General features: G+C 53.8%; 2 protein-coding genes across 5 annotated transcripts in view; both read right to left on the reverse strand.

Annotated features, from left to right (window-relative positions):
- CYFIP1 (cytoplasmic FMR1 interacting protein 1) overlaps positions 1-12,679 on the reverse strand; it is a 33,615-nt gene extending 20,936 nt beyond the window's left edge. The window contains exons 1-12 of one of the 4 annotated variants that reach the window (XM_054713249.1): positions 12,642-12,679; positions 9,526-9,648; positions 9,348-9,437; positions 8,525-8,602; positions 8,205-8,306; positions 7,016-7,197; positions 5,567-5,663; positions 5,338-5,466; positions 4,864-4,968; positions 2,506-2,597; positions 1,692-1,809; positions 812-934 (exon numbers count right to left, since the gene is read on the reverse strand). In XM_054713249.1, coding sequence (XP_054569224.1) covers positions 812-934; positions 1,692-1,809; positions 2,506-2,597; positions 4,864-4,968; positions 5,338-5,466; positions 5,567-5,663; positions 7,016-7,197; positions 8,205-8,306; positions 8,525-8,602; positions 9,348-9,437; positions 9,526-9,642 — 1,233 coding nt within the window. In that variant the 5' untranslated portion in view covers positions 9,643-9,648; positions 12,642-12,679. Of the gene's footprint in view, positions 1-811; positions 935-1,691; positions 1,810-2,505; positions 2,598-4,863; positions 4,969-5,337; positions 5,467-5,566; positions 5,664-7,015; positions 7,198-8,204; positions 8,307-8,524; positions 8,603-9,347; positions 9,438-9,525; positions 9,649-12,354; positions 12,378-12,641 lie in introns of those variants that run through there. The other 3 variants (XM_054713250.1, XM_054713251.1, XM_054713252.1) reach the window with 3 other exon arrangements.
- A 6,683-nt stretch (positions 12,680-19,362) lies between these two features.
- LOC114229418 (chitinase-3-like protein 1) lies at positions 19,363-22,155 on the reverse strand. The gene is made up of 5 exons (XM_054713192.1): positions 22,150-22,155; positions 21,441-21,628; positions 20,977-21,033; positions 20,166-20,316; positions 19,363-19,488 (listed from the first exon to the last, which is right to left on the reverse strand). The coding sequence occupies exons 1-5, from the start codon at positions 22,153-22,155 to the stop codon at positions 19,363-19,365; spliced, it is 528 nt and encodes a 175-aa protein (XP_054569167.1).
- Positions 22,156-27,621: the final 5,466 nt, after the last annotated feature.

The following is a 27,621-nucleotide window of genomic DNA, read 5'->3' on the forward strand; positions in this document are numbered from 1 at the left end:
GACACGGGCCGTGGGAAGGACAGGCACACAGACACGGCAGTGGGAAGGACAGGCAGACAGACACGGGCCGTGGGAAGGACAGACACGGGCCGTGGGAAGGACAGGCAGACAGACACGGGCCGTGGAAAGGACAAGCCAGGGATGGAAGGTCACCGGGGCAGAAAACAACGGGCAGGGTTGGGGCCTACAAGAGGCAGCTGATCGATGTTTCTCTCCCTTCCTCTCTCTGAAATCAATAAAAATATATTTTAAAAAATATCGTAACATTACAATTTAAAGTCTATCAATGCTAACAGATGAGGCCATTGATTTGTAACATGGGTGCATGAACCGTATGTTCAGTTGTCTTCCATTTAAATTGATATGTAACCTTATTTCTAGGGCCCAAAATAAAAAGCCAATTTGTTCTTGATCCAAGAACCAAAGTTAATGGAGAAAAAGTATCATTTAGTCCTTTTTTTTTTTTTTAATAGGAGAGGGATTGAAGCTCTTTTTAAAAAAATACATTTTATTGATTTTTTATAGAGAGGAAGGGAGAGGGATAGAGAGTTAGAAACATCGATGAGAGAGAAACATCGATCAGCTGCCTCCTGCACACCTCCTACTGGGGATGTGCCCACAACCAAGGTACATGCCCTTGACCGCAATCGAACCCGGGACCCGCTAGTCCGCAGGCCGACACTCTACCCACTGAGCCACACCGGTCAGGGCATTTAGTCCATCTCTTGATGAGTCTGGGGGGTGGGGAGGGGAGGACGCTGTCCAGGTTCCCTGTGTTCCTGCCTCCTTGCAAGCGAGCGAGGCCACCTACCACTTCCATCACGTGCGCGCTCCACTGGGACAGCAGCTGCAGGCCCTGCAGCGCCAGGTCGAAGAGCTTCCGGTACTCGGCGTCTGTCTTCTGGGCCTCCTGGCGGCCGGAGCCTGTGACAACCTGGAGCATCACAGGAGCATCGAAAAGTTGTCCCAAATCCGGAAACCTGGCCCCGAGTCTCCCCCGTCCCATCAGACCCGCTCCAGGGACCCCCCCAAGGGCACTGGCCCAGAATGTGACGTGATGGGGCACACAATCCATCTGGGCCCTGCCAGTGCTGCTCAGTGGTTAGAGCCTCAGCCTGAGCCCTGAAGGGTCCAGGGTTTGATTCCCGGTCGAGGGCGCGTGCCTGAGTTGCAGGTTCCATCCCCAGCGCCCCTCAGGGCACATGTGGACAGCAGCCAATCAATGTGTCCAATGTGTTTCTCGCACATCGAAGTTTCACTCTTTCTCCCCCCTCCCCCACACACTCTAAAAATGGATGGAAAAAATATTATTGGGTGAGGATTAACACACACACACACAAGACATCCATCATTAATAAACAGGCGGCAGCTACACAAGCAAAGGGCAAGTGGAGTGCCTTAGGGAAAGTCCTGGCTGACCCCCCCCCCACCCCTCTTCACTGCCCCTGCCCTTCCCTGCTGTCCTAACCCCCAAGTCCCCAGTAGGGGGTGATCTTCCCTGATGAAGAGGGCACCTGCTAAACCCCACACCCACAGCCCCCCCCCGGCCGCTCTCTGCACCTCGTGTGGGACCCCCAGGGCCCTTTCCCCTGAGGACTGCGAGGGATGCCCCTAGTTCTTCCGAAGCCCCATGATGGCTGTGGCGGAGGTGGCCCTGATTCCCAGGTCGACCCCCAGGCTGGCCTGCCCACCTCGCTGTTGCTGTAGCGCGCCAGCTCGGAGATGAAGCGCATGTGGTCCTCGCGGATCTGGATCATCTGCTCGCAGATGTTGTACTGGGGGCTGCTGCTGGAGGACGTGCACGTCCACCTGGCGGGACGGGAGCGGGGGAGCGGGTCAGCGGGCGGGCGGGCGCCTGCTTCTAAAACGTCGTCGTGAACTCTCCTTCGTCACCGAACTGCTTCCCAAGTGCAGCACAGGGAATACAGTCAGTCACGTGGGACAGCTGTGTGTGGGGCCAGCTGGGTGCTGGGCACGTCCGGGGGTCCCCTTGGTGAAGGACATGATTATCTAACCCCCACGCTGCCCACGGAAAGCAATGCAAAGTCATGCTGCATGTCACCTGGGACGGAAAGGTAACATGAGCCCTGGCCAGTGTGCATCAACGGTCAGAGCACCGGCCTGCACACCAAACGGCTGTGGGTTCAACTCCGGGTCATGGGCAGGTACCTGGGCTGCAGGTTAAATCCCAGGCCCGATTGGGGAGCATTCAAGAGGTCACCAATTGATGTGTCTATCTCACATAGGTCTTTCTCTCTCTCTCTCTCTCTCTCTCTCTCTCCCTCTCTCCATCTCTCCCTCCCTCTCCCTCCATCCCTCCCTGCAATGGAAAACATAGCCTAAGCTGTGGGTTTGATCCCCAGTTGGTGTATGTAGGGGAGGCAGCTGATGGATGTTCCTTTCTCATGTCAATGTTTCTTTCTCTCCCTCTGTCTTAAAAAACACACAAAACAACGACAATAGAAACATCTCAGAGCATTCTAACTGGGCAGCTCATGCCTGTACCGAGATTTGTTTTCCTCGTAGTGGGCGCTGGTCTTGATGTATCTTGCGAGTTCTATCTGCATGTCCCCGAACAGTGGAACCACCTGGAGCTGCTGTAGTCAAAGAAAAAAAAAAATAGGGTTATCATGTATGTTTAGTGACCAAATGTATAATTACGTGAATGAATAATGCCATAGATTGTTGATGGTTAAAAGCATTCTCTGCAAATCATTTAGTGCAAAAAAAGTGGTGAACAACTTCTACATTCACTTCAAGAACAAAATAAAAGTACCAACTTTCATAAAATCATTTAAACTATTTTAAATGTGGAAATTAACCTGACTCTGGCTTGATCCATGGTCAAGCATTTCTACATAAATGAAAAAATTCAACTGCATTTCTACATACTAGCAACAACTAGAAAATGAAAATTTAAGGAGAGAATTTGCAAAAGCATCCAAAAATTTAAAAAAAATGTATGAATACATTAAACAAAATATAGACAATACCTCTAAGCAAAAATACTACCAAAAATTCCAGAGAACATGTAAAGTTTTAAGTGAATGGAGACATATATCAGGTTCACGTATTGGAAGACTTGGTATTTTAACAAAGTCCATTCTCCCTAAATTAATCTGTACATGCAATGGAACCCCAAACAATATCCCAGGAGGAAGGTGGTTTACGAGTGGTGAGCGATCACAAGCCAGTTCTAAATGCATTTTGAAAGGTGAAGGGATGATACGCACGACAATCTTGAAGAACATAACTGAAGACTTGCTGGTGAGCAGACCTACTCTACTGGGAAGCCACAGCCACTAGGACAGTGTGGCCTTGGAGCATGGATGGAGACCAGTGGGGCAGGACAGAGGACCTAAGACAGAGCCACAGACAGACAGACACCTGGTTTATGACCCACCAAACACAGAACAACGTGGGAAAAGATCGTCTCTGCAATGAAAGGACACGTCAGCTAGATCTCCATACGGAGAAAAAAATCCAAGAATGTCAACCCCTAGCCCTGGCCGGTGCGGCTCAGTTGGTTGAGCGTGGTTCCATGCACAAAAGGGTCGCAGATTCGATTCCCAGCAGGGCACATGCCTGGGTTGCAGGCTCGATCCCCAGTAGGGGGTGATCATGAGGTATCCAATCGATGAGTCTCTCTCATCATTGATGTTTCTATCTCTCTCTCCCTCTCCCTTCCTCTTGAAATCAATAAAGATATTAAAAGAATCACAATGATCCCTAGCTGGTTTGGCTCAGTGGATAGAGCGTCGGCCTGCGGACTCAAGGGTCCCAGGTTCAATTCCGGTCAAGAGCATGCACCTTGGTTGCGGGCACATGCCCAGTGGGGGGGGTGGGGGGGGCGCGGGTGTAGGAGGCAGCTGATGGATGTTTCTCTCTCATTGATGTTTCTAACTCTTTCTCCCTCTCCCTTCTTCTATAAAAAATCAATAAAATGTATTAAAAAACAAAACTAATCACAATGAGAGAGAGAGACAGAGAAGAATGCCAACCCCTACCTCATGCCGTACAGAGACCAGTTCCAAGGGAAACTATAGGTCCAGATGGAAAGGGAGAGTGATGTGTCCAAAAGCTAACGTGAGAAAATCCCACTGTATGGGGAAATCCCTGCCGTATGGAAACGTTTCCTAAAGTAGACATTAAAGGCGGACACATCGGATTACAATAAAACGAAGAACCTCTGTTCATCACAGGACACCTTTAAGGAAGAGGAAGGAGCCGCTAGGGGAATGGCTGCATTTTGGGGCACATGCACCTAGAAAACGTGCAGAAACAAGTCTCAGGGAAAAACCAAGAACAGTCAAGTGACGCTCCATAAAACACACCAAGGGCTGAGGCGTCGGGGGCCCAGCAACCGCAGCGGCACGCCCGCCCTTCAGGACGCCCACTCCCACAGGTGCTGGCGAGGGAGCAAGGGGAACCTCGCTCACTGCCGGCAGGCAGGCCCACGGAAAGCGGTTAGGCCGTGTCTACAAACTCTGAAAACCTTTACGCTCGCGACCCCAATCCCAGCCCCGGGCTAGCGTCCAACGGACGTGCGCAGACGTGCCCTCAACCTGAGCGGCCCTGTGCACACCGGTGAGAACCCAGAAACCACCTCCTGCCCATCTCGACAGAACGGACCGACAGACGGCGGTGTGACCACCCGGCGGCCTGCGACCCCACGATGGCCAAGGACTGCCGCTGTGGGCGCCCACAGGGACAAGTCTACCGAGTGACCAGGCAGACCAGGGACGCAAGGCCTGGTCCCCTTCGTTCGGGACCACAGAGCCTGTGTGGGAGGAGGGGCGGGAGCAGGCACAACGTCCCAGGACCCCTCACGGTCACACGTCTATGGAAATGTCACTCACTCACCTTGAAAAACTTGTCGATTTTGGACAAGTTTATTCTTTTCTTGGCGTCTAGTTTATAGATGTTGCTGACACTCCCATCCATCAAGTACAGACCAAATCCCATGACCTGAAGAAGCACAAATGGCACAGGAAGCTCAGACCCACAAGCACCTCCAGACATGACACGTCACTCTTTCTCCAGAAAAGCCATTTCAGCCCTGGCCCAGGGGTTGAGCGTCGACCTAGGAACCAGGAGGTCAGGGCACAGGCCCAGGTCGCAGGCTCGATCCCCAGTAGGGGGCGTGCAGGAGGCAGTTGGTCAATGATTCTCTCTCGTCATTGATGTTTCACCCTCCCTCTACCTTCCTCTCTGAAATCAACAACAACATATATATATATATAAAAATGTTGACAAAAGGATCACAGACCCTGGCTGTCCCTCTCTCCTGTGTCCCTCCCGCCGCGAGGCCCTCGACAGCCGTCCCCGCCCGCGTACTTTGAGGAGCATGTGTTTCTCGCTGGGCGTCAGGTACATCCTGTTCTCGTAGTAATCCACACACAGGTTCACGATGTCCGCCAGGAGCTCTTCGTAGCCAGAGATGACTTCAAGCTGTTGCTGCAGAGACTGGAAGAGGGAGCCCCATGCCACCAGCTGCTCCAGGTCCTCTGGCCCCGGAACCCCAGCCATGCCCCCATCCGCCAGAGCAGGAGCGCGCGAGCCTCACCTGTGTGATCTTGTTGTGGTTGGCCAGGAACATGGACAGGTTCTGTGACTCCTGGATGGACTGCGGGTCTGCCATTTTCCGTAGAAACTGAGCGGCCCTGTGCGAGCCGGAGAAAAGAAAACAGTTAATCCGCTAACATGCTTCATGACTCAGAAAAAGAAGAGCCCAGCTGGTGGAGGCTGGACCCATGAACCGGGAGGTCATGGTTGGATTCCCGGTCAGGGCACAGGCCCGGGTTGTGGGCTCGATCCCCAGTGGGGGGCGTGAGGAGGAACCCAATCAATGATGCGCCCCATCCGATGTCCATTTCATTTTTTTTTTTTTTTTTTTTTTTTAAATATATTTTTATTGATTTTTCACAGAGAGGAAGAGAGAGGGATAGAGAGTTAGAAACATCGATGATAGAGAAACATCGACCAGCTGCCTCTTGCACAACCCCCACCGGGGATGTGCCCGCAACCAAGGTACATGCCCTTGACCGGAATCGAACCTGGGACCTTTCAGTCCGCAGGCCGACGCTCTATCCACTGAGCCAAACCAGTTTCGGCGGATGTCCATTTCATTTTAAAGACACAGCAGCAGTCGCATGATTTCAGAGGCCATGTAACTACAGCCTATTCTGAGGCAAAGTAAAAACTCCTCCAACTGAATGTTATAGCTCCGATTCCTGGTGTGGCACGAGGGAACATCAGCCGGCACCTTGTCATCTTGTTCTAACCAGCCATGACGTCAGCAGGACCGAGGACGGACTCTAGAGAAAGTCTGTCCGTAGACAGCTGGCTCTGCTCTGACCGCCCACCTCCCCGTCCTTGCCACCAGCCACCCACACGTGTTCCAGAAGCACACGCCACGCCATGCCCGCCTTTTCCAATCATCTCCTCCGCATCCAAGAGGAAAACCGCCCTGGAGGAGAGCGGGTCTGGGACCGGGAAGCTCCACGTGACCGCACGGTGCCAGTCCACAGGGCCAGCTCCACCCACTGCTGGGCTGGCATCCTCAGGCTGCAGGTCCCACCTGCCCCTCGCCAACGCCCGTGCAGTGACCCCACGGCTCTGTGAGCGGGAAATGGTCTTTGTGCTTCTGTCTCCAAGGGTGCTGAGCACTCAACACACATGTGAGTCAAGGGCACATCCAATCCTCGGTTCCAGGCAAAACCCCTGGCCCCGGTCAGGGAGCATGCAGGAGACGACCCATCGATGTGTCTCTCTCACATCAATGTTTCCCTCTCTCTCCTTCCTCCCTTTCACTCTCTCTAAAAATCGGTGGAAAAATACACTCAGGCGAGGATTCACAAACAACAGCACAGTCCTGGGCCTGGCCAGTCACCACCGCCAGCCAGCGGCAGTCACGTCCGCGCCCCTGGATGCACACCCAGCTGTGTACAGGAAGCAAGCTCACCAGGCACTCCCGGGCGCCCTCCGAGGGGCTCAGGCGCAGGGCACGGCTCACCTCTTGTAGGCCGAGTGGTCGTTCTTCACGCTGCACTTCATGTTCTTCAGCTCGTCCAGCACGGCGAACATGTTGATGAACTTGCCCAGCGTGACCAGGTAGGCCTCCGACACGAAGTCCTTCCTCCGCTCCGCGTGGCACAGGCGCCGCACCTCCCCACAAAAACGCTCGATGGCGTTTCTCTGAGCGCGGAAAGAGGGGGGCCGGGAAAGTCACTGCCACACGGGGCAGCTCCACGTGTGGCTTTAACTGCAGTGTCCAGACCCACGCGTAAAACACCCACCCGCCCTGCAGGGTGGCCTGCATCCTGGAGGGTCGTGGGTCCCATTCCTGGTCAAGGGCATGTACCCGGGTTACAGGTTCCAAACCCAACCCTGGTTGGGACCCATGCGGGAGGCAACCCATCGACGTGTCTCTCTCACATCCATGTTTCTCTCTTCCATCCCCTCCCTTCTACTCTCTCTAAAAATAAATAGGGAAAATATCCTCGAGTGAGGATTAACCAAGAAATTAAAATTAAAAAAAATGCAGTCCTGTCCCTGCGGCCACTCTGCCTAACCAAGGAGCCAGAGGAGCCCAGGGCAGGGAGAGGACCACGTGAGCGAGGGACTGGGTGAGTCTGAGGAAGAAAACACCGGAAAACCGACGACTGTAAAGTATAAACCGGCAGGAAGACAAAAGCACCTGGAACCGGGAAAGCAGTCTTTACCCTCTAGCCGGTTTGGCTCAGTGGACAGAACGTGGGCCTGCGGACTGACGGGTCCCAGATTCAAGTCCCAGTCAGGGAACACGCCCAGGTGGCACGCTTGATCGCCAGTGTGGGGCGGCAGGAGGCAGCCGATCCATGATTCTCTCTCATCATTGGTTTCTCTCTCCCTCTTCCTCTCCCTTCCTCTCTGAAATCAATAAAAATATTTTTTAAAAATTAATAAGTAAATAAAATACAGAATTCTGCATCCCTCTCAAAACGAAAAACAGGTAACGCAGTCTTCGTGAAGAAACACGAACTGGCTCTCGAGAAGAGAAGTGAAACGAAAGTGTTTCTTCTGAAACAGCAGGCCACCCCTTCCCCTGCCCGAGGCTCAGCTCCCTTCTGTCTCTGAAGCACCGTGGCTGCCGTACTGACAATCAGGTGCTTTCTGGGACCCTAGCCCCTGGACCAAGCCCTAGGGACATTCCGCTGCCTTACCTGGAAGTACATAAAATTCATCAGTTTTGTGACCTCAGGCTCAAGGACCTCCACGGTTTTCTCGTAAATTTCCACTCTGTTAGGCTGCTCATTGCATTTCACCTGGGAATAAGCAGGCAGGACAAAGGTAAGGCTTCAGCCAGCTAGAAACGAGGGAGGGAAGGCGCTGCTAGCGCTGGGGGTCCCTGACTTCTCATGGGTAGAATTCAGGTGGGGCTGGGCTGCGCAGGTTGGGGATGCCACCTTGCTGAGCATGGCCTTTGGGGGCGGGGCTGGAGAGGGGGCGTGGCCTGGCTGGGTGTGGCAGGACAGCAGGGTACCTGTGGGATGGCCCGAGAGCAGCTCCTCCAGGTATACAGCATGACGGCGTACCCCTGGCCCTCTTCCAGCATCTCATTCTGCAAGGGGGCGCAGGGCAAATGTGAGGCACGCAGGGGAACAACCCTAGCAAAGGAGACGCCACATCGCTCGCAGCTACAGGAGCAACCTATCCTGGCTCTGCCTTTCAGACACCCCCAGGAGCGTCCTGCTGGGTAGGAGACAGCTGTTAGGAGCTGGTGTCACCGATGCAGTGGTGTGGCCATGACGACCACACCGCTCCTCCCTACACCCTAAGGTCACGGGTTCGATTCCCAGTCAGGGCACATACCCAGGTTGTGGGTTGGATCCCCGGCCAGGAAGCCGAAGAGAGGCAGTCCATCAATGTTACTCTCTCACCTCTCTCTCTTTCTCTCTCTCTCTCTAAAAATCAATGAATATGTCATCACGTGAGGATAAAAAAAAGTTACATTATAGACGTTTACAAAATGTGCAATCATAAAAATGCATAATTATAACAATGCACTTCATTTACACAATCTGCATCACAAAGGGGTGCATGCGTGCAGGGACAGGAGAGGGAGAGAAAACGGGCGTCCTCAAAATTCTCTCTGGGCCGTCGGATGATACATTTTCAGAAAGAGCAGGTATTGTTTTATAACAAGAAAAAAAAGGCTTTTTAAAAAAACAACAAACAAGGCATTTCATTCACTCTCTTCTTCCCCAGCAGGCACCCTTTCTGGATGATACAAAAACGGGGACACCTGCCACTCCATGTGCCATTACCCCACGCGGGGGGCGGGGGCGGGCGGCGGGGGGGCTTACCATGCCAGAATGGACGGTCGCTTGTTCAATGTATCTTGCAATACCCGTGACAAATGCATTTCTGTCTTCAAAGTTCGTGTTGAAATTTGGCTGAAGGGAAGAGAATGACTATTACGTGGAGGTCCGCATCCCAGGAGGCCAGCGTCACAGGCGGCCTGCGGCGGCCCCCGGCACCCACCTGGTAGAGCAGGGAGGACGGCGGGGGCTCGATGCAGGGCTGCTGGTCGGGCAGAGGCAGCTCTTCCAGGAGGTCCACGTTGGACAGCGCGTCCTCCAGCGTCACCTGGGCCGCCATCCTGGCCTAGAACACAACGCGAAGCCACCTGTGCTGTGTGGGAGAAAGGGCAGGGCACCCGACTGTCCTGCTCAGGGCTCACCCGCCAGGGAGTCACACGCAGCCTTGCTGGCTTCCGGAGTGGCACGATGCAGGCACACGGGCCGCCCCGCACGGATTCACTTCCTGGCCCCCTTCCCCCTTTAGAGGGCTCTTTGGGGGGTCGGACACTCCTGCAAGCAGGTTCCATGCTAGGACTCCAAGCACAAGGCCCGCGACAGGGACGGCTAAGGCGAGGGCTGGGGTGGAGGTGACAGGGAGGGCACGTCAGCCGAGCTCAGCCCCACGGCTGCGTGGGGCAGCGCAGACGCAGAGCGGGATGTCATCTAAGCACGTGTGCCAGCTGCAGGGGCCGGACGCGGCGCACCGCAGCCTGCCTCCCACTGGATGCGTCCCTGGCCCGGCCGGGAGACAGGGAGCGGCTCTGTGTCTCGTGGCGGCTTACTCACTGGGCTGCGTCTGAGCGAATCACCGGCACTGGCACTGCTCAGTGTGGATGCATCTAACAAGAGGCTTCAAGCCACAGCAGCGGGCACGGAGGCAGAAAGGAAAAGGAAGCCCGCAGGGGCAGGAGCCTGCGCCACTCCGGTCACTGGCGGTGAGTCAGCAGGAGCCAGGCCAGGAGCCCAGCGGGAACACAGGGAGCTCGCTGGCATTCACAGAACACTCCTGACCACGGCCGGGCTCTTCCGCATGCTTCCAACTTAAAATGTAGCAAATAGTTTCCAATCTACCTGGTATTTTGGGGAAAACACAGCCTTTTTTCTGTCACTACCAACTTCCTTCTACCATCACAACTTCCTGTTCCACCACTCGGCAGTGAGAGCACAGCGCCCGCCCGTGGACTCGGCCAATGCCCTGCAGAGCCAGCGCGGAGCCCAGTGCATGCCAGGAGCCTCAAAGCGGGCAGCCTCCTGGGTCATAGGTCGGCGCTCAACCACTGAGCCACACCGACCGGGCTGAGTTCTCTCTAGAACACGCCTCACGTGGCGGTCCCATCCTAGAGTGCCTACCGACCAACCTCCCAGCAGAAGGGGGACTGCCTGACCGTGCCATGTGGCCTGTGCAGTCCTGACCTCTCTAGAAGCTGGTGTGCGTGAAGCCAGATCAAAAGCCAGGACAGACAGTCACACAGTGAGAGGGCAGAGGGAACCCTGGCCCACACGGAGCCCACCAATGGGTGGGCCCTGAGCAAGCCCCGTGCCTTCCAAGAATACGCCAGCGTGCAAAGATCTCCAAGATCTTGGTGGAAGTGAGCCAGGATGACCGAGTGAGAAGGCATGACGACACGTGCACTACAACCTCCTTGTTCCCAAAATAACACACAAATGAAACCACGAGTGTGTGTGTGCACAGAACAGGCGTGACTGCACGACTGAAGGGATGGTGCTTGGGTTCCGTACCGTTCACATTTCCTGATGAGCTGGAGTTCTGAAATTTTTCTCATGACTTAAAAATAGGATTTGAATCTTTCAGGTTGTGACCTAGATACACTTTTCAGACCTTTGTGCCTGCACCCCTCAGCGGCAAAATGGAAGATCCTAAGTGCGGGGTGCTCCGTGAACTAAGCCAGACTGAAGACCACATAAGGACATTCAAAACCGTAGGAATGGGGAACAGCTGGGCGGCTGAGGGAGTTAGAAACCGGGGAGGGGATGTCTACAAAGGACAGCAGGAAGGAACTTGGGGTGATGGCGCTGTTCTGCATTTTGATGGTTGGGCCAGCCACAAGACTACGCATTTGTCAAAACTCGCTGAAAAAGCCCTAACCGGGGTGGCTCAGTGGATAGAGCCTCGGCCTGCTGACTGAAGGGTCCCGGGTTCGATTCCAGTCAAGGGCATGTACCTAGGTTGTGGGCACATTCCCAGTGGGGGGTGTGCAGGAGGCGGCTGATGGATGTTTCTAACTCTCTATCCCTCTCCCTTCCTCTCTGTAAAAAAATCAATAAAATGTATTTTTTTAAAAAACTCGCTGAAATGTACACCCAAAAGTGAGTTTGACTCTATGTACATTTTAAAAATTCCAATACACACACACACAGAACACTTGGGGAGTAAGTTTCCTTCAGCCAGCGGTCTGTCAGCACAAACAGCTGCGTGAGCTCAGGAAGCATTTCCCACCGCAACTCAGCTGACGGCGACGCCCCCTTCCGCCCCCACCGCCCCCACCGGAGAGGGGGGCTCCGGCCGGGCCCACGTGACTTGAACGGACTCTCCCTTTGGGCTCGGTCCGAGCCTGCAGACCGGCTCTCCACCCCGAAGCCACGGAGCCCTGCGGACACAGGGCTCGGCGCCGGGCCGCGCTGCTCCGCGGGGGCGGCGGGCGGCCTCGAGCAGCGACCTGAGCTCCATCCCTGCGGCTCCACCCGGGACCATCAATCAGGAAACGGGCCAGACACGCCGCCGGCTCTCGAGGCCGCAGCGAGCCTCTGCGCGGGGCCCTGGGGCTGTCCCGCTGGGAAGGAACCGCCGCTGCGTCTCGGTCGCCCCCCGACGCGCGGGTCCTGCGGTTCCGGGGGGGACCCGCCCCGCGGCCCGTGCCCTTTGGACAACGCGGGAGAGGAGGCCCGGACGCCATTCGGCCTGCAAAACGCGTCCCAAGCCCGAGTCCCAATCGCCCTCCACGTCTCTCTCTCTCCGCCCCCTGCGAGCGCCGCACGCACCCGGGCTCACCCCGAACCCCGCACGGCTGTGCGGGCGGCGCGGCACCCCATCCCCGCGCTCGACAAAGCCCAGGTCACCCCGGAGCCCTCTGCCCCCGAGTGCGAGCTGCCCGCTCCCTTCTCCCCAACATCCCCGCCCAGCGCGATCGCGGGCGCCAGGGCGGGTCCCCGCGGCCGTGCGCGGGGGAGGCCGCGTCGCCGGAGGCCGAGTCCTGGCCGCCGGCGGGGCGCCGGTCCCGGTTCCGAGGGCTGCCTGGACCCCGCAGGGCCGCGAGGCGGGGCGGCCTCGGTCCTAACCTGGGTCCGCGGCGGCGGCGCTCGGGGGTCCCGGGCGGGCCTGGGAGTTTCCAGCCGGAGTGAGTCACCCGGGCGGGCCGGGAATGCGCCAGGAAACACCCGCCTCCTCCCCTTCCTCCCGGCTCGGCCCCTTCCTCCTGGCGCTCCTCCCTCCCGCCCAGCGCCGCGCCCTGTCCCGAGCCTTTGTGGGGTTGGGGTTCGGGAGGTGCGCGTGATGAGCTGCGGGAGGGACTTTGGGGGACCCCGAGAGTGCACACACCTGCGGGCCAGGCCACAGCGCGGTCGGCGGCGGGTACCTGGATGGACCCCCGCGGGTCCCTGCAGTGATCCCCCAGCTGCTTACCAACCCGCTCCGGAGCTTGTGGGATGGCGGAGAAGAAAGCCTGACTCTGAACCAGACACGGGAGACTCCGAGACGCCCCTGGAACTACCCATCGGGTGGAGAGGCTGAAGGTCGAATACAAGTTACAGGACGGAGCAGTGCCCCCTCCCCCACCCCACTGCCGCATCAGCGAAGCACAGTCACCGCAAATGCTTTCACCAGTCCATGCGACCCACGTCCTTCCGTAAATAGTACAAGTCACACCAAAGGCAAAAACAGCTTGAAGGGACAGAGCGAGCATTAGAGCCACACTCGGATATGGCAGGCATGTCGAATGATCAGGTCACAATTTTTTTAAACTTATGTTCAAGTACTCTGTTTCTGTTAAGGTCGGAAGGAGGAACGCAGGAAGCCTAGATGGCTCCAGCAACCACAAATGGGGAGTCAGAGGTTTTTAAAGGACTCTAGGCGGGCTTTTTCTGGGCAGAGAATCCTCTGTGCAGGTCCAGATTCTGGGAAACTCCAGAGGGGAGAGGTAATGGTCTAAGCAAGTGGAATGTTCATTGTGAAGTGTCCCAAAGGTCAGTTCCCAGGAGAGGGGGTATAGATTAAATTATTTGAACAGACCTAACAATTTCCATATTTGGTTATAAGTCATTTGACCATAAAAGTGAGGGTTTATTTGTGAGGGAAAATTCACAAGTATCTATAATAATAAAAGCCTAAGCGACCATCACAACCGAACAGACAACCAGGCTGTGTGGGGCGACCAGGCCTGCAGGGGGGGCAGTTGGGGTCGACCAGTCTGGCTGGGGGGTGGGCGGGGCAGTTGGGGGTGACCAGGCCAGCGGGGGGGGGGGGGGGAAGTTAGGGCGATCAGGCAGGCAGGCAGGTGAGCAGTTAGGAGCCAGCGGTCCCAGATTGTGAGAGGGATCCCGAATAGGAGAGGGTGCAGGCTGGGCTGAGAGGACCACCCCCCACCTCCCCTGTGCATGAATTTCATGCACCGGGCCTCTGGTGTTGAAATAAAAATCACACTATTAAACAACCAATGAGTCAAAGGGAAAAAAAAAGAAAATTAGAAAATACCTTGAAAGAAATGAAAATGAAAATACGACATATCAAAACTTAGAAGATCCCTCTCCCTCTTTACAACAATTAAAAAAGAAAGGAAGCCCCCGTTGGGGACAGTCTCGGCCAATCTCAGGAGGGTTACTATGGCTGAGCATCTGATCTTGCTTTGTCAGCCTGCCCAGCCCAAGTTTCCTTCACTCTCGGGAGCCCCAACCATTCTTCTGCTCACTCGTCCTTCCTTCTCCCTTTCTTCTTCTTCTTTTTTTTATTTATAATATATATTTTATTGATTTTTTACAGAGAGGAAGGGAAAGGGATAGTCAGAAACATCCATCAGCTGCCTCCTGCACGCCCCCCACCGGGGATGTGCCTGCAGCCAAGGTACATGCCCTTGACGGGAATCGAACCTGGGACCCCTCAGTCCGCAGGCCGACGCTCTATCCACTGAGCCAAACCGGTCAGGGCTCTCCCTTTCTTCTTTCTCCTTCCTTTCTCCTATCCATCTTTCCTTCCCTCTGTCCATCCACTGCTCCCGGCCTGCACAGCAGCCCTGGTCCCAGCCTGCGTCTGCGCCTGCGCCTTCCCACCACAAGAGGACACGCCAGCTCCCCTAGCCTTGGCTGCCTCGTCGTTACTTAGCAACGCGGGTGGGGTCACTGTAAAGCGAGCGACGCTGGGTTCCCACGCAGGCGCAGGCGCAGGCGCAGTGGCAGGCTGGCTTTGAGGGCCGGAAGCTGGTCCTGTGAGGAAGGGAGGACGGAGAAAGGCAGTGAAGGAGGGCGGGCGCTGCCAAACTTCCCACCCACTAAGCCCCTGCCACCGCCATTCCTGGGGAAATCTGTGTCCTGTAGGCGGACGTTGTTGAGGCAGCCAGTGTCAGGGAGCCGCCATCACTGAGGCACTCAGGACCAGAGAAGCTGTCGTTCTTGAGGGCACCGGGAGAATGAATGGGCGTCATGGGAACGTGTTAGTACCGCGAGACCCAGCGAGATCAAGACGAGCCAATGAGGGAGGTCAGAGTGAATGTAAGCCGGACTCTGACTGCGGGGCCGCAGACGGTTCGGGAGTCGGACTTCGAACGTGGTTGGTGGCTCAGAGGCCTGCACCATCGCGGACACCTCAGTGATGAGGTCCGTGGGACTGTGATTGAATTCCAGCAGCATCAGGAGTCGCCCCTTCCAGGATCTTAGTAAATTCCAATATTGCGTCATATTTTTTCAAGTTACTTCTGTGAAATGAGGTTATTATTACGTAGTACTTTTTTTCTGATAGTAAATTAGTTTTAAACATATCTTTTTTTTTCAGAATAAAATATTCCAGTTAATACTTTGGTGTTGAAACAGTTTGTTAAAATATATGTTTATTATTTCAGAGAGGAAGGGAGAGGGGGAGAGAGAAAAACATCAATGATGAGAGAGAATCATCCATAGGCTGCGTCCTGCCGACCCCTACTGTGTCCGAACCTGCAACCCAGGCATGTGCCCTTGGCCGAAATCGAAACTGGGACCCTTCAGTCCATGGGACGATGCTCTATCCACTGAGCCCAACCAGTAAGGGCAAAAATCACAGTGATTTTGGAACGTGTTCTTGTAACTCAAAGAGTTCTACTTGATACCTATGCCTGCCTCTTTCAGACTGAAAGATAAAATAATCCTGTAAAAATATGCTAAGAACAAGCATCTCTTATTTTGTGACTTATTATAATGTAAACATATAGCAGACTTACGATTTTATAGGATAAACGCTTTTAGTTTGCTTCAAGTAAGTTACTTATTATACTGCACAGGTCTGTGGAACGATATAGTTAATACACTAGACCTCAAAGGAGGCTGTCAACCCATTACTGGGCAAAACGATACTCTGCTGCCATCCTGTGCCCATTCAAGGAACAATAGCATACACTGCCCACTTTCAGACCGAAAAGCCTTCTATACTGCATTGGAAGAAATTTTTTTTAAAAATATATTTTATTGATTTTTTACAGTGAGGAAGAGAGAGGGATAGAGAGTTAGAAACATCTATGAGAGAGAAACATCGATCAGCTGCCTCTTGCACACCCCCTACTGGGGATGTGCCCGCAACCAAGGTACATGCCCTTGACCGGAATCGAACCTGGGACCTTTCAGTCCGCAGGCCGACGCTTTATCCACCGAGCCAAACCGGTTTCGGCGAAATTTTTTTTTTTAAAGATGGGAACAAAAGGAGCCTCTAAGAGATTAAACTGACCAAGTGCTCTGTACGACTCAACGGTATAGTCTAGCCTTGCAATTAAGTCATTTCAAGCCTGTATTTTCCACAGATGATGAAAGTCTGCATGGAGTGTAGGCAATCACACACACATGCCTTTCTGCAAATAAAGAGGGTACAGGCCACACACAGTGTGCAGTGACAATACAGAGCGTGCAGGTCGGCCTTGTCATGGCAGAGCTTGCCTTCTAGAAAGTTCTTCCTTGCCTGCCGTGTTTTCCTGCACAAGAGACTCAGAGAGAATTGCTCCTCTGCTCAAACCCAACCCACACACTGTCCTCAGCATCCTCTCTCTAAACATAGACCTCGTCACACCCCTCCTCCATAGAATGTACCACACATTCCCACTCTCCCTCCGTCTAGTTTTTCACTGCAGGGGTGGGCCTATACTTTTACCAGTGAGCACACCAGCTACGGCTTCGATTCACTGTTGAAAATATAAATTTCAAACCATTCCCAGCCACCCTAACTGGAAAGAAACATGTTCTCCTGTGCCTGTTTGCAGTACTTGGTGTAGACATTTCTGTTGAATTGCACGTGCAAGAAACTAGGATTGATGTGTCAGTTTCCCTAGCCTAAATGTGAGTGTTATGAGCACAAACCAGTGCTTATTCATTCATGAATTTTCTGAATCCAGCCAAGTTAACATGCCAAAGTCGGCAACTGTGTGTGAAATAAACCAATAAAAGAGAACAGATCTTTCCCAAAAGTAAAATGTGGGCATCCTAGGTCTTCTCCTTTCCACCCCATATAGGAAATCGATGCTAGAAAAACAGGGTATATATAGTAAGAAGATTTGGGGGTTCAGTCTCTAAAACAGTAAGTTGGAGTGGGCATGTGCCTTGTGGGATTGAAATAGTGAAGTTGTTCAAAACTTACTCACAGGAACCTCTATGAGAGCCATCTTGTCTCTGTGGTGCTGAGATTAATTCCAGGCGGAAATCCCTGGCTCTGCTTTCACGCCAGGCAGAGCCAAGTCCGATTGGAAGACAAATGTTTGCACATCTCACTGACATTGATGGAGAGACTTCCCTCTCACCGAGATCTCAGGACACTCACTGGGCGCTGACCCCGCAGCTGCACTTTGTAGTGTGTGGGGGAAAGGGGCAGCAGGACACCTCCTGCCTGCTCACCGGCTCCTAAAGGAAAACGTTTCCCCTACTAGGCATGTCCCCTGAGAAATGTGGTTGCCCTCTAGTGCCCAAGCTTTTAGGGCAGTGGAACTGAAACTCTGCCATGAGATCCCACCAAAAACTCCACCATGGCGGGGGGGGGGGGGGTGAGGACGCTATCAGCCAATTCCTGCGCAAAAATAATCCTCTGCTGCCCTCCTGTGGCTATTCAAGGAATAACACACCCATCTCTGTCCATGGTGCTGAAATTCCAACTGAAGCCCTGTGAACACAACAAAAATTCTACCCAGAAAAAAAAAAGAAAACCCCCACAAAATCGTCGAGGCTGTCCATGGCGGCAATCATTCCGTCCCTGGTGGACCGAAGTCACGGCTCTGGGTTCTGCACCTCTTCCTACCCCAGCCCTGCAAAGGTTCCCCTTAAGGTGACCCGATCACCCTGGCTAATGTGTTCATTGGTGCCATTTTTTAAAACTATGGAGTGGAGAGTGTATGTCTGGCAAGCCGATGCTCTAACCAGTGAGCAACACAAGCTACAGATTCTATTCACTTTTGAAAATATAAATTTGAACGAAGTTAAGGGTCAGAGTTCAAGGCTAGGGCTTGGGCTAGGGCTGGGTTCAGTGTTATGGTTTTAAGGTGAGGGTTCATGGTCAGAGTTGGGGTTGGGGTCAGAGTCAGAAGTGGAAAAGGCGAATTTGCTGTTGAAATGGAGAATTTGCTTTACAAAATCGAATTTGCTTTGCACAAGGGAAATTTGCTTCACCAAAGGTGCATTTTAACTGTAAAAGGTCAATGTGTTTTGGAAATGGTGAACTGGTTTGCAAAAGATAAATTTGGGATGCAAAATGTAAATTTGTCTGATTGTATTTCAGAAACATCAAAATGAGTAGCCCATTCCAGGATCATAGTAAATTCGAATGTTGCTCCATATTTTTTCAAGTTACTTTAGGGATATTAAGGTTATTAGAACTGACTATGTTTTTCTCCTAGTAAATTATTTGTAAACACATATTTCTCTGAATAAAAGATTCTAGTTAGTGGTTTGGTCCTGGACCACAGTGCTTTTGAAACGTGGTCATGTACTCAAAGGGTTCTGCTCCATACCTATGCCTGTCTCGTTCAGAATGAAAGATAAAATACTCCTGCAGAAATGTTCTAAGAACAGGATTCCTTATTTTGCGACTTATCAGAATGTAAGCATTGAGCAGACATATACTCTGGGTTTATAGGATAAACGCTTTTAATTTTCCTTCAAGTAAGTTACTGATGATACTGTAATGGTCCACGTCTATGCATCCATGCACTTATTACACAAACCTCAAAGGACTCTGTCAGCCAATTCCTTTGCAACAACGCTCCTCTGCTACCCTCTTGAGGCTACACAAGGAATACCAATGAGTGCTTCTGTCCATTGTACTGAACTCTCAGCTTTGCCTGAAAACACAACGAAATGTTCTATTCATAAAAAATAAACAAAAACAAAAACTCCACAAAATCACCGAGGCTAAGGAGGCAGCCAGTACGGGGCAGGTGCCTTTACCCTGTCAGGCAGACAGCTGAGACCTTCCGTAAGGCAAAGGCCCCGCTCACAAGGCAGCCAGTATGGAGCACGGGGCCTTTACCCTGGCAGGCAGGCAGGTGCAGGCCGCCTCTACTGAGGCAGCCAGGAGGTTGGAGGCCACAGTCCTCGAGGCAGGCAGTTATACAGAGCACTCTCAGCCTCGTGCGGACAGCGCTGGGCGGGGTGGCCGGCTGGTGTGTAAGCTCTTCCTACTTCCTTTCCTACAAACTCCTTCCTAGCCACTCTCTCCACCGTCGGTACAAGACCCAAGTGAAAAGGAAGGACGGGTGTTCTTATTCCCATGACGGAGGGGGAGACAGACACAGAGAGGGAGCGTGACCTCCTGGCTGCCTGTGGCTCTCACGGAGGACAGTGGCGGGACTCACTGGGCCAGCTGGGAGATGTCGTAGCCTCTGTCCAGGGCCACCTTCCCGTCGGACACCGCGGCGCTCAGGAGCAGAGGCTGGGTTTCTTCAGGGGCTTCCTTGACAAACTCGGCCTTCCTTTCCTGGCGGGAGGGAGGCAGCATGTGAAAGGGGCCCCAGGGGTGGGAGAGACCCTTGGTGGAAGGCCAGCTCTGAGCACCTCATGGCCTCCTGAGGGCCCCGGAGAAACACGGGTGGCACCTCAGCGGTCCTGTATCCAGGCCTACCCACCTCCTCCTGGGCTCATCTCGTGCCCACCCCCACCCCGTCACCCAGTGACTCCTGCCCTGGAGGGACCGCGAGCTCCCAGCTGGACTCCAGGGGACGGTGGCGGAATCTGGCTCTGGTCTGCGCTGTCCCAGCAGACACCCGGGACCAGAGTGAGCGGGCCTGGTGCTGCAGGCCATCTGTCTGTATGGCCGCTCCCTGGTCCCTGGAGATGCTTGGGCTGCCCTCCCGGGATGTGCCTGCATCCCACCCGTCATAGGACTGTGCACAGTGACACCCACTAAGTGGGCATGGCACGTGGGTGCTTGTTTACTGACCCCACTCCGCCCCACCATGGTCACGGTGTCTTCCTGCTCTGCGGGGTCTCTGGGCACAGGCCTGTGGGTCCTCCTCCGGGGTCAGGTCCCAGCACCCTGAAGCATGGAGGCCTCAGTCCCTCTTCCCCGCCCTCACAGGACATCGGTGGGAGACAGCTCTGTCCACCCCTCTTGGTCCCGCCCGCCTCCCTGCCTCTGTCCCGGACCTGACCCACCTTGACCAGAGAGGTGAGATGCCGCTTGTCCCTTCGTCCAGGGTAGAGCCAGGCCAGGTCCAGCCCGTCGAAGCCGTGGGTCCGAAGGAACGGTGGCACCGACTTGATGAAAGTCCTGCGACTCTGGGTGTAGGAGGCTATTTTGGAAAATCTAGGAACGAAATCACCGCAGAAGAGTGCTTAGTGCTGAGACGCTGGGCACGGTCCCCTCTGGGGGGTTTCTGTGCCCTGAGGAGCAGGAGGCTTAGCCCACAGCCCCAGGAGACACAGCCACGGTGGTTTGGAGCTTCTAGCCATGTGCTTTGGAGCCAGACACCCCTGGTTTCCAAGGGCGGCTCCGTCACCCACTAGCCAAGCCACTCGCACAGGTGGTAGCCTGGGTGTCAGTGAGCTCATCTGTAAAATGGGCATAAATATAGTATCCTGGTGCCACTGTGAGGATTGCATGTGAAATGGCCTGAAAGGGTGCCTGACACTTAGTAACCACGCACTAAATGGGAGCTGCTGTGGCCGTGCCCCGCCCCCTCTGCACGCCCTGCTCCCACACCACCCACCCCGGGAAGTCCGCCCAGGCTCTCCACCGTTTCCCATTCTTTCCACCCCCTCCGTCCAGCCTCAGGTCTGAGCTGGTAAAAAGGAGCAATAAGATCCACTGTCAGCTGCTGTGCGACTCCTGGCAAGTCCCTCTGGCTCTGTGGGCTCCGGTTTCTTGGTTGTACATGAGGTGGGACCCTGTGCCTAACCAGTCTGGGCTCCTGTGACCCTCATGCCTCCGCACTCCTAGTCCATCTCCATCTGGGAGGGGTCCTACCTTTGAGAACCAAAGCTCCATCCTCCCACGGACAAGAGGGTCTTCAGGTTGGGGTTCCTGTGGGGCAGGAGGAGGCGGGAGGCAGGTGGCGGAAGTGCCGAGACACCGGGTGGCCCCAGGTTTGGCTTCCAAGGTCCTTCCATCCCTGAGATTCGGTTTCTAAGACTAAGGTGGGCTGCCTAATCCCACCCCCCACTCCAGGATATGGGAAAATGGAGCCCCAGCAAAGTCCATGCCCTGGAGAGACACCCTCAGTGACAGTGACGGAGGCCTCCCTTCTCAGAGCTCAGTGGTGCCCTTTTCTCCAGCCGCCTCCATCAGCACCCCAAACACTGCCCAGCACCCGCCCTCGTCACCGCCTCCCACGTAAGCTAAGGCCTCGGATGATCTACCCAGAGGCGGGTGCTGGGGGTGATGCCCTGGACCAGCCACCCTCCTCCATCCTCCCCCTGCCCCGGCCCAACCTGGTCTTGAGTGTGTTCAGCGTGTCGTACAGCGTCACATCGTTCCACTCCCAGGTGTCGATCTCGTCGTTGCTGATGTTGGCGAAGCTGTAGATGACGTGGGTGCAGAGGAAGGGGTCTATGGCGTCTGGGAAGCAGCTCGTGGAGCCCTCCTGGTACTGGGACCAGCTGGTGTAGTAGCAGACCAGCTTGTAGGCGGCACCCACAGGAAACGTCAGGTGGGACCTGGGCCAGGCTTCCGCCAGGGACCCTCTCGCTGAGCCCTGAGCTCAGCCCTCAGGGCAGAGTTGTGAGCCAAGTTAGAATGTGAACGAAGGGGCGGCTCTGGCCTCTGCCTCTGGGAGCCCCCAGGCTGAGAACGAGGAGTGAGGTCGGGAAGGGTTCCTGGAGGAGACCCCGGCCTCTAGGGTGGACCTGAGAGGCTCTGGCCGCCTCTTCTCTGCCCTCCTCTGGGCGTCCTGGCTTGTCAGCCCCCAGGCCCCTCAGCCTTTCCCCCAAGCTGGGCCCCAGGGCAGGGGTCCCGAGTCCTCCTGCTGCCAAGGAAGCGTTTCTGCCCTCTTGATCCTGGAGGCAGGTCAGCTGGCATCTCCTATCCACTCTGACCCCCCCCCCCAGGCCTCACTGAACCCAAGCCTTTGAAATATTCGTATTTAGAAAAATTTCAAATATACAGAAAAGTAGACACTAGTAAAATAAACATCAAGATAACCATCATCTCCCTTTAACAAATGTTAATCTGCCAACCCTTCCTCACCACTCCCCGCACCACCCCTGCCTCCTGGGACCCAAGGGGGTTACTTACAGCTCTGCTCCGCCAGCAGGACCACAAAGCCTGTGGGAGATCCAGGGTCAGTCCTGCTTCTGAGAGCCCCTTCCTCCCCTCCTTCCCCCCTCCACTTCCTCCCCTCCTTCCCCGCTCCACTACCCCCCCTCCTCTCCCCCTCCACTTCCTCCCCTCCTCTCCCCCTCCCTTGGCTCTGCTTCCTCTCCCTCCACTGTCTCTGCCCCCCCCACAGCAGGTTCAGACCCCTCCGTGCAGTGGCTCTGTAGGCTGTCTGAGCCCTTCAGCCTGAACACCCACAACCCAGACCCGTGGTCAGCCCAGAGACCTGTCTGAGCCCCCCTCAGACCCGTCCTGGCCGCAGCAGAGAGGGGCATGGTGTGGCCTCTTGCTGTGCTCCTGTGCCCACCTGGGGCCTCACACTTCCTTTTATACCTGTCCCCTCCACTCCCCTGTGCCCCAAGCCATCCCATTTATGGGAACTGACTGGCAGTGAAGGAACCTGCAGGCTGGGGAGTGGTGGGGAGGAGACCGTGGGCCCAAGGGGGATTGAGAAACCCGCAGTTTTGAAAACTCGGGCCAGGTCTTCACGAGGCACCTGCCAGCCAAAGAGCCAACAGGGTGACCGGGCTCCCGCCGCTCAGCCTCATTTCCAGCCTCCGCTCCCGGCCTCTGCAGCCCCCGCCCCAGCTCCTCCAGCAGCAGTGACCAGGCTTTCCTGGCAGCCTCTGTAATCCGTCCCGGCTCTCGGCCAGGTGGAAACGGTTGTGTAACCCACTGCGCCCCAAACAAGGCTGCCCTGTGTGTTCTCAGCGAGCCCAGCAGCAGCCTGCCTCGCCTACTCCTCCCCTCCGCGTTCCTCTCCCCACGCTGTGTCCCGCAGCTTGGCCTGAGAGTGGAGGCCTTTCAGCAAGGATGTGCTGGCTCCGAAGGAAAAAAAGTCGGGAAATGCCCCCCGGAAGGAGCTGAAGAGGGCGCGTTGGGAGCCTGGGGCTGCAGGAGGCACCAGGGAGCAGTACAGGCTCCTGATCCCCAGGAGCAGGCCATCCCTCCTGATTTTCACAGCCGCTGCTCCTCTCTCCCACGCTTGGCAAGGCAAGGCCCAATGACGTCACTGGGTCTCAATCCCTCTTGACCCTCATCACTGTTAGGATAAGACCCAAACTTCTGACCAAGGCTCCGCATGGCTTGGCCCTGTTTGTGGGTACATTGTTTGGCCAAGATCCAGGACAGGCTCATTCTTTGTCGGCTCTAAAGTAATTAATAGGCAGTGATTGAAAAGTTCAGAACAGCACAAGCCTTTATGGGTCAGAGGGCTTCTTATCCAAGGCCTTTTCTTGCACAAGAACCTTCGGTCCTAATCAGAGTTCACCACATGAGTCTCCCAGCCTCTCTTGTGAGTCTCCTTCTCGTCTCCCATCTGCTCCCTGCAAACCGGGAACACGTCCTCCTCTGGACTGGGAGTGGGTCCGAGTCACCCTCTGTGAATACTGAAGGGTCAGCGCTCTCCACTTTGAGGCCTCTGACTCCTTTTGTGCCCAGATGGTTGACACACTGACCATCGATGGTCACTGTTCTTCGCCCATTTGGTTCACTGGGGATGGACTTCCTCTCATCTCTAATTGGGCTCTTACAGAGCAGCAGGCACGCAGAGCTTTTCATAATAGGATGCAGGGTTAGGAAACACCTCCTGTTTTCACGCTAAATTACCTCATAGGCTCGTATCTACTGAAGCCAGGCATACAACTTCTCTACGGCTAAGAGGCTTATCTTATCCTTAACCAAACCCTGTCCAGGGTCTTAGTAAATTCCAATATTGCTTCATATTTTTTAAAGTTACTTCTGTGATATTAGGTTATTATTACTGAGGTGTTTTTTTTTCTCCTAGGAAATAAGTTGTAAACACAATTTTTTCCTGAACATAAGATTCTAGTTAATTCTTTGGTGTTGAAACACAATGGTTTCAAAACGTGTTCTTGTAGCTCAAAAGGGATCTCTGTTTCTGTCTTTTTCAGAATGAAAGATAAAATAAACCTGTAGAAATGTGCTAAGACCAAGCATACCTTATTTTGTGATTTATTTGAATGTAAACATAAAGCAGACTTATACAGTGTTTTTATAGGATAAACGCTTCAATTTTTCTTCAAGTAAGTAACTGACTATACTGTACACATCTATGATTCTATATACTTATTACTCCAGCCCTCAATAGACGCCCTCAGCCAATTCCTGCGCAAAAATAATCCTCTGCTACCCTCCTGTGGTTATTGAAGGAATAACACACTGTGTCTCTGTCCACGGTGCTGAAATTCCAGCTAAAGCCCTGTGAACACGACCAAAAATTCTACCCAGAAAAAGAAGAAAACCCACAAAATCATCGAGGCTGTCCATGGCGGCAATCATTCCGTCTCTGATGGACCGAAGTCACGGCTCTGGGTTCTTCACCTCTTCCCACCCCAGCCCTGCAAAGGGAGGCCCCGGAGACCGCTGCACTGAGGTTCCCTTTATGGTGGCCCACCATCCTGCCTAATGTTCCTTGGTGCCTCTTAACTAGAGAGTAGCGAGTGAGCGTATGTCTGGCAAGTTGTGCTCTAACCACTGAGCAATACCAGCTACGGATTCTATTCACTTTAAAAAATATAACTCGGAGGGGCGGTCAAGGGTCCGAGGTCAAGGCTGGGGCTGAGACTAGGGCTGGAGTTGGGGTTAGGGTTTTAGGGTGAGGGTGAATGTGAGGGGTCAGGGTTTGTGTCATGGCCAGGGTCAGAAGTGGAAAAGGTGAATTTGCTTTGGAAATGAAGAATTTGGATGTATTTCAGCAGCATGCAAATGAGTCTCCCTTTCCAAGATCTTAGTAAATTCCAATATTGCTTCATATTTTTTCAAGTTACTGCAGTGACATTAGGTTATTAAGATTGAGTACTTTCTTCTCCTAGTAAATTAGTTGTAAACACATTTTTTTCTGAATAAGACATTCTAGTTAATACTTTGGTTTTGAAATCTGCTCTTGTAACTCAAAGGGTTCTGCTCAATACCTATGCCTGTCTCTTTCAGAATGAAAGATAAAATAATCCTGTAGGAACATGCTAAGACTAAACATCCTTTATTTTGTGATTTTTCAGAATTTAATAATAGAGCAGACTTATACACTGGTTTTAAGGGATAAACGCTTATTTTTTTTCTTCAATTAAGTTACTGATTATACTGTACATGTCTATGGATCTATGTATTTATTATGCTAGGCCTTAAAGGACGCTATCAACCAATTCCTGCGCAAAAATAATCTTCTACTACCCTCCTGTGGCCATTCAAGGAACAACACATTGTGTCTCTGTCCATGTTGCTGCAATTCCAGGTAAAGCCTCGTGAACACGACCAAAATTTCTACCCAGAAAACCCCCTCCCACAAAATCATCGAAGCTGTCCAGGGCAGCAATCATTCTCTAGTCACGGCTCTGTGTTCTTTTTTAAAAATATATTTCATTGATTGTTTACAGATTGTTTACAGAGAGGAAGGGAGAGGGACAGAGAGCTAGAAACATCGATGAGAGAGAAACATCCATCAGCCGCCCCCCGCACAACCCCCCACCGGGGATGTGCCCATAACCAAGGCACATGCCCCTGACCAGAATCGAACTCGGCACCCCCCCTGTCCAAAGGCTGACGTTCTATCCACTGAGCCAAACCGGCCCCGGCACGGCTCTATGTTCTTTACCTCTTCCCGCCCCAGCTCTACAAAGGGAGGCCCCCATGGACTGCTGCACTGAGGTTCCCATTATGGTGACCCACCCACTCTGCCTAATATGTTCATTGTTGCCATTGTTAACTACAGTGGTGAGTGTATGTCTGGCAAGCAAATGTTCTAACCAGTGAGCAACACCAGCTACTAATTGAATGCACTTTTTTATTATTCTAAATTTATTTTTAACTTTAATTGACATACAGTAACCATTACTTTCCTGTGTACAACATAGTGATTCAACATTTACATACCTTACAACGTGATTACCCCATAAGTCTAGTTCACATCTGTCTCTATTGCCTATGCTGCAGTTACACCTCCATGACTTATTTCATAACTGGTGTGATGGACTTTTCCAGTTCCAGTGGGGACAACCCAGGGCTGGTGTTGTTCAAGGTGGATAGTGAGCAAGATGGTGGCAGAAGAGCAGCTGGAGGCTAATGTCTTACAGAGGGTCAAGGGGTTGTGTCGTGGAGCAGCGTGTGTGGCTGCAACACTTCAGGGGCTTAGGCTAAAGGAGCAGTGGCTGTTTGGAGCTGATTGGGGGAAGGAGGTGAGACTCCAAGTGTCCTGCAGCTGCTGTAACAAGACAGGTCCTTCCAGAAGCTCCAGGGAGAACATCCAAGCCTTTTCTATCTCCTGAGATGGGGAGCACCCTGGATTCCCCACAGGTCCCAGTGTGATTGCAGCGGCCCTTCTAAGGGGGAGGCAGTAGGGTCAGAATCGGACAGATAGATGAGGCTGTGCTGCTGGCTGTGAAGATGGAGGCCAAAGGAGAGGCATGTCTCAGGGGAGGCTCCAGCGTCATTGAGGGCTTGTCCTCCCTGATGCCATGCATCAGGTCCTGCAGGTTCTTGTCGAACATGCGGTTGATATGCCCTTGACCATCTTGAGGGCCCTAAGGACGGTGGCTGGCGTGCTGGAGACCCGGGATGCTCAATGCCAGATGGTGTGCAGGGACCCAGGGGCCGCCATTGCTCCCTGGGGAGTGCTGCTCAGCTGGCCACCACCGTGGGGCCTGCAACCAGGCCAGTCCGGCAGGTGCAGGTCTTCTCTACTCATGCAGCCAGGGGGTGGGAGGCCGCCGTCCTCATGGCAGGCAGTTTTATGGAGCCCGCTCGGCTGCAGCAGTGGGTATCGTGCAGGCCGCCATTATTGAGGCAGGCCGAATGCTGCAGGCCGACGTTACTGAGACCTTCCATACAGCAGAAGCCTCTGCTAACAAGGCAGCCGGTATGGGGCATGGGGCTTTACCATGTCAGGCAGGCAGGTGCAGGCTGACTCTACTGAGGATGCCAGCAGGTTGTAGTCCACAGCCTCAAGGCAGGTAATTAAACGGAGACCACTCTGGTTTTGGCAGTGGGTATCGTGCAGGCCTCCATAATTGAGGCAGCCATTTCCCCGTAATGGCTGTGTCATTAGCAGTGGGCCTCTGCCATAGGGAACGTCTCAGTAATGTCGGCCTGCAGCATTGGGTCTGCCTCAATAATGCCTGCCTCTCACGAGGACAGTCCTTCTCGTGGTACTCAACACCTTGCTGTACGAACTGGCTGACTCAATTATTGTGCCTGCACGATACCCACTCCCAAAACCAGAGCGGGCTTCGTATAAATGCCTGCCGCGAGGACTGCAGCCTCCAACCTCCTGGCTGCTTCAGT

The sequence above is a fragment of the Eptesicus fuscus genome, chromosome 25, assembly GCF_027574615.1.
Source record: "Eptesicus fuscus isolate TK198812 chromosome 25, DD_ASM_mEF_20220401, whole genome shotgun sequence".
Lineage (NCBI taxonomy): Eukaryota > Metazoa > Chordata > Mammalia > Chiroptera > Vespertilionidae > Eptesicus > Eptesicus fuscus.

Bases quoted from the DNA above. Each gene is read 5' to 3' on its own strand.
- LOC114229418 (XM_054713192.1), bottom strand. The intron at 21,034-21,440 runs GTTGGGCCGGGG...CCTGCCCCACAG, and splicing joins CTGAACACACTCAAGACCAG to GAACCCCAACCTGAAGACCC. The intron at 20,317-20,976 runs GTAGGACCCCTC...TTTCGTTCCTAG, and splicing joins TGGAGCTTTGGTTCTCAAAG to ATTTTCCAAAATAGCCTCCT.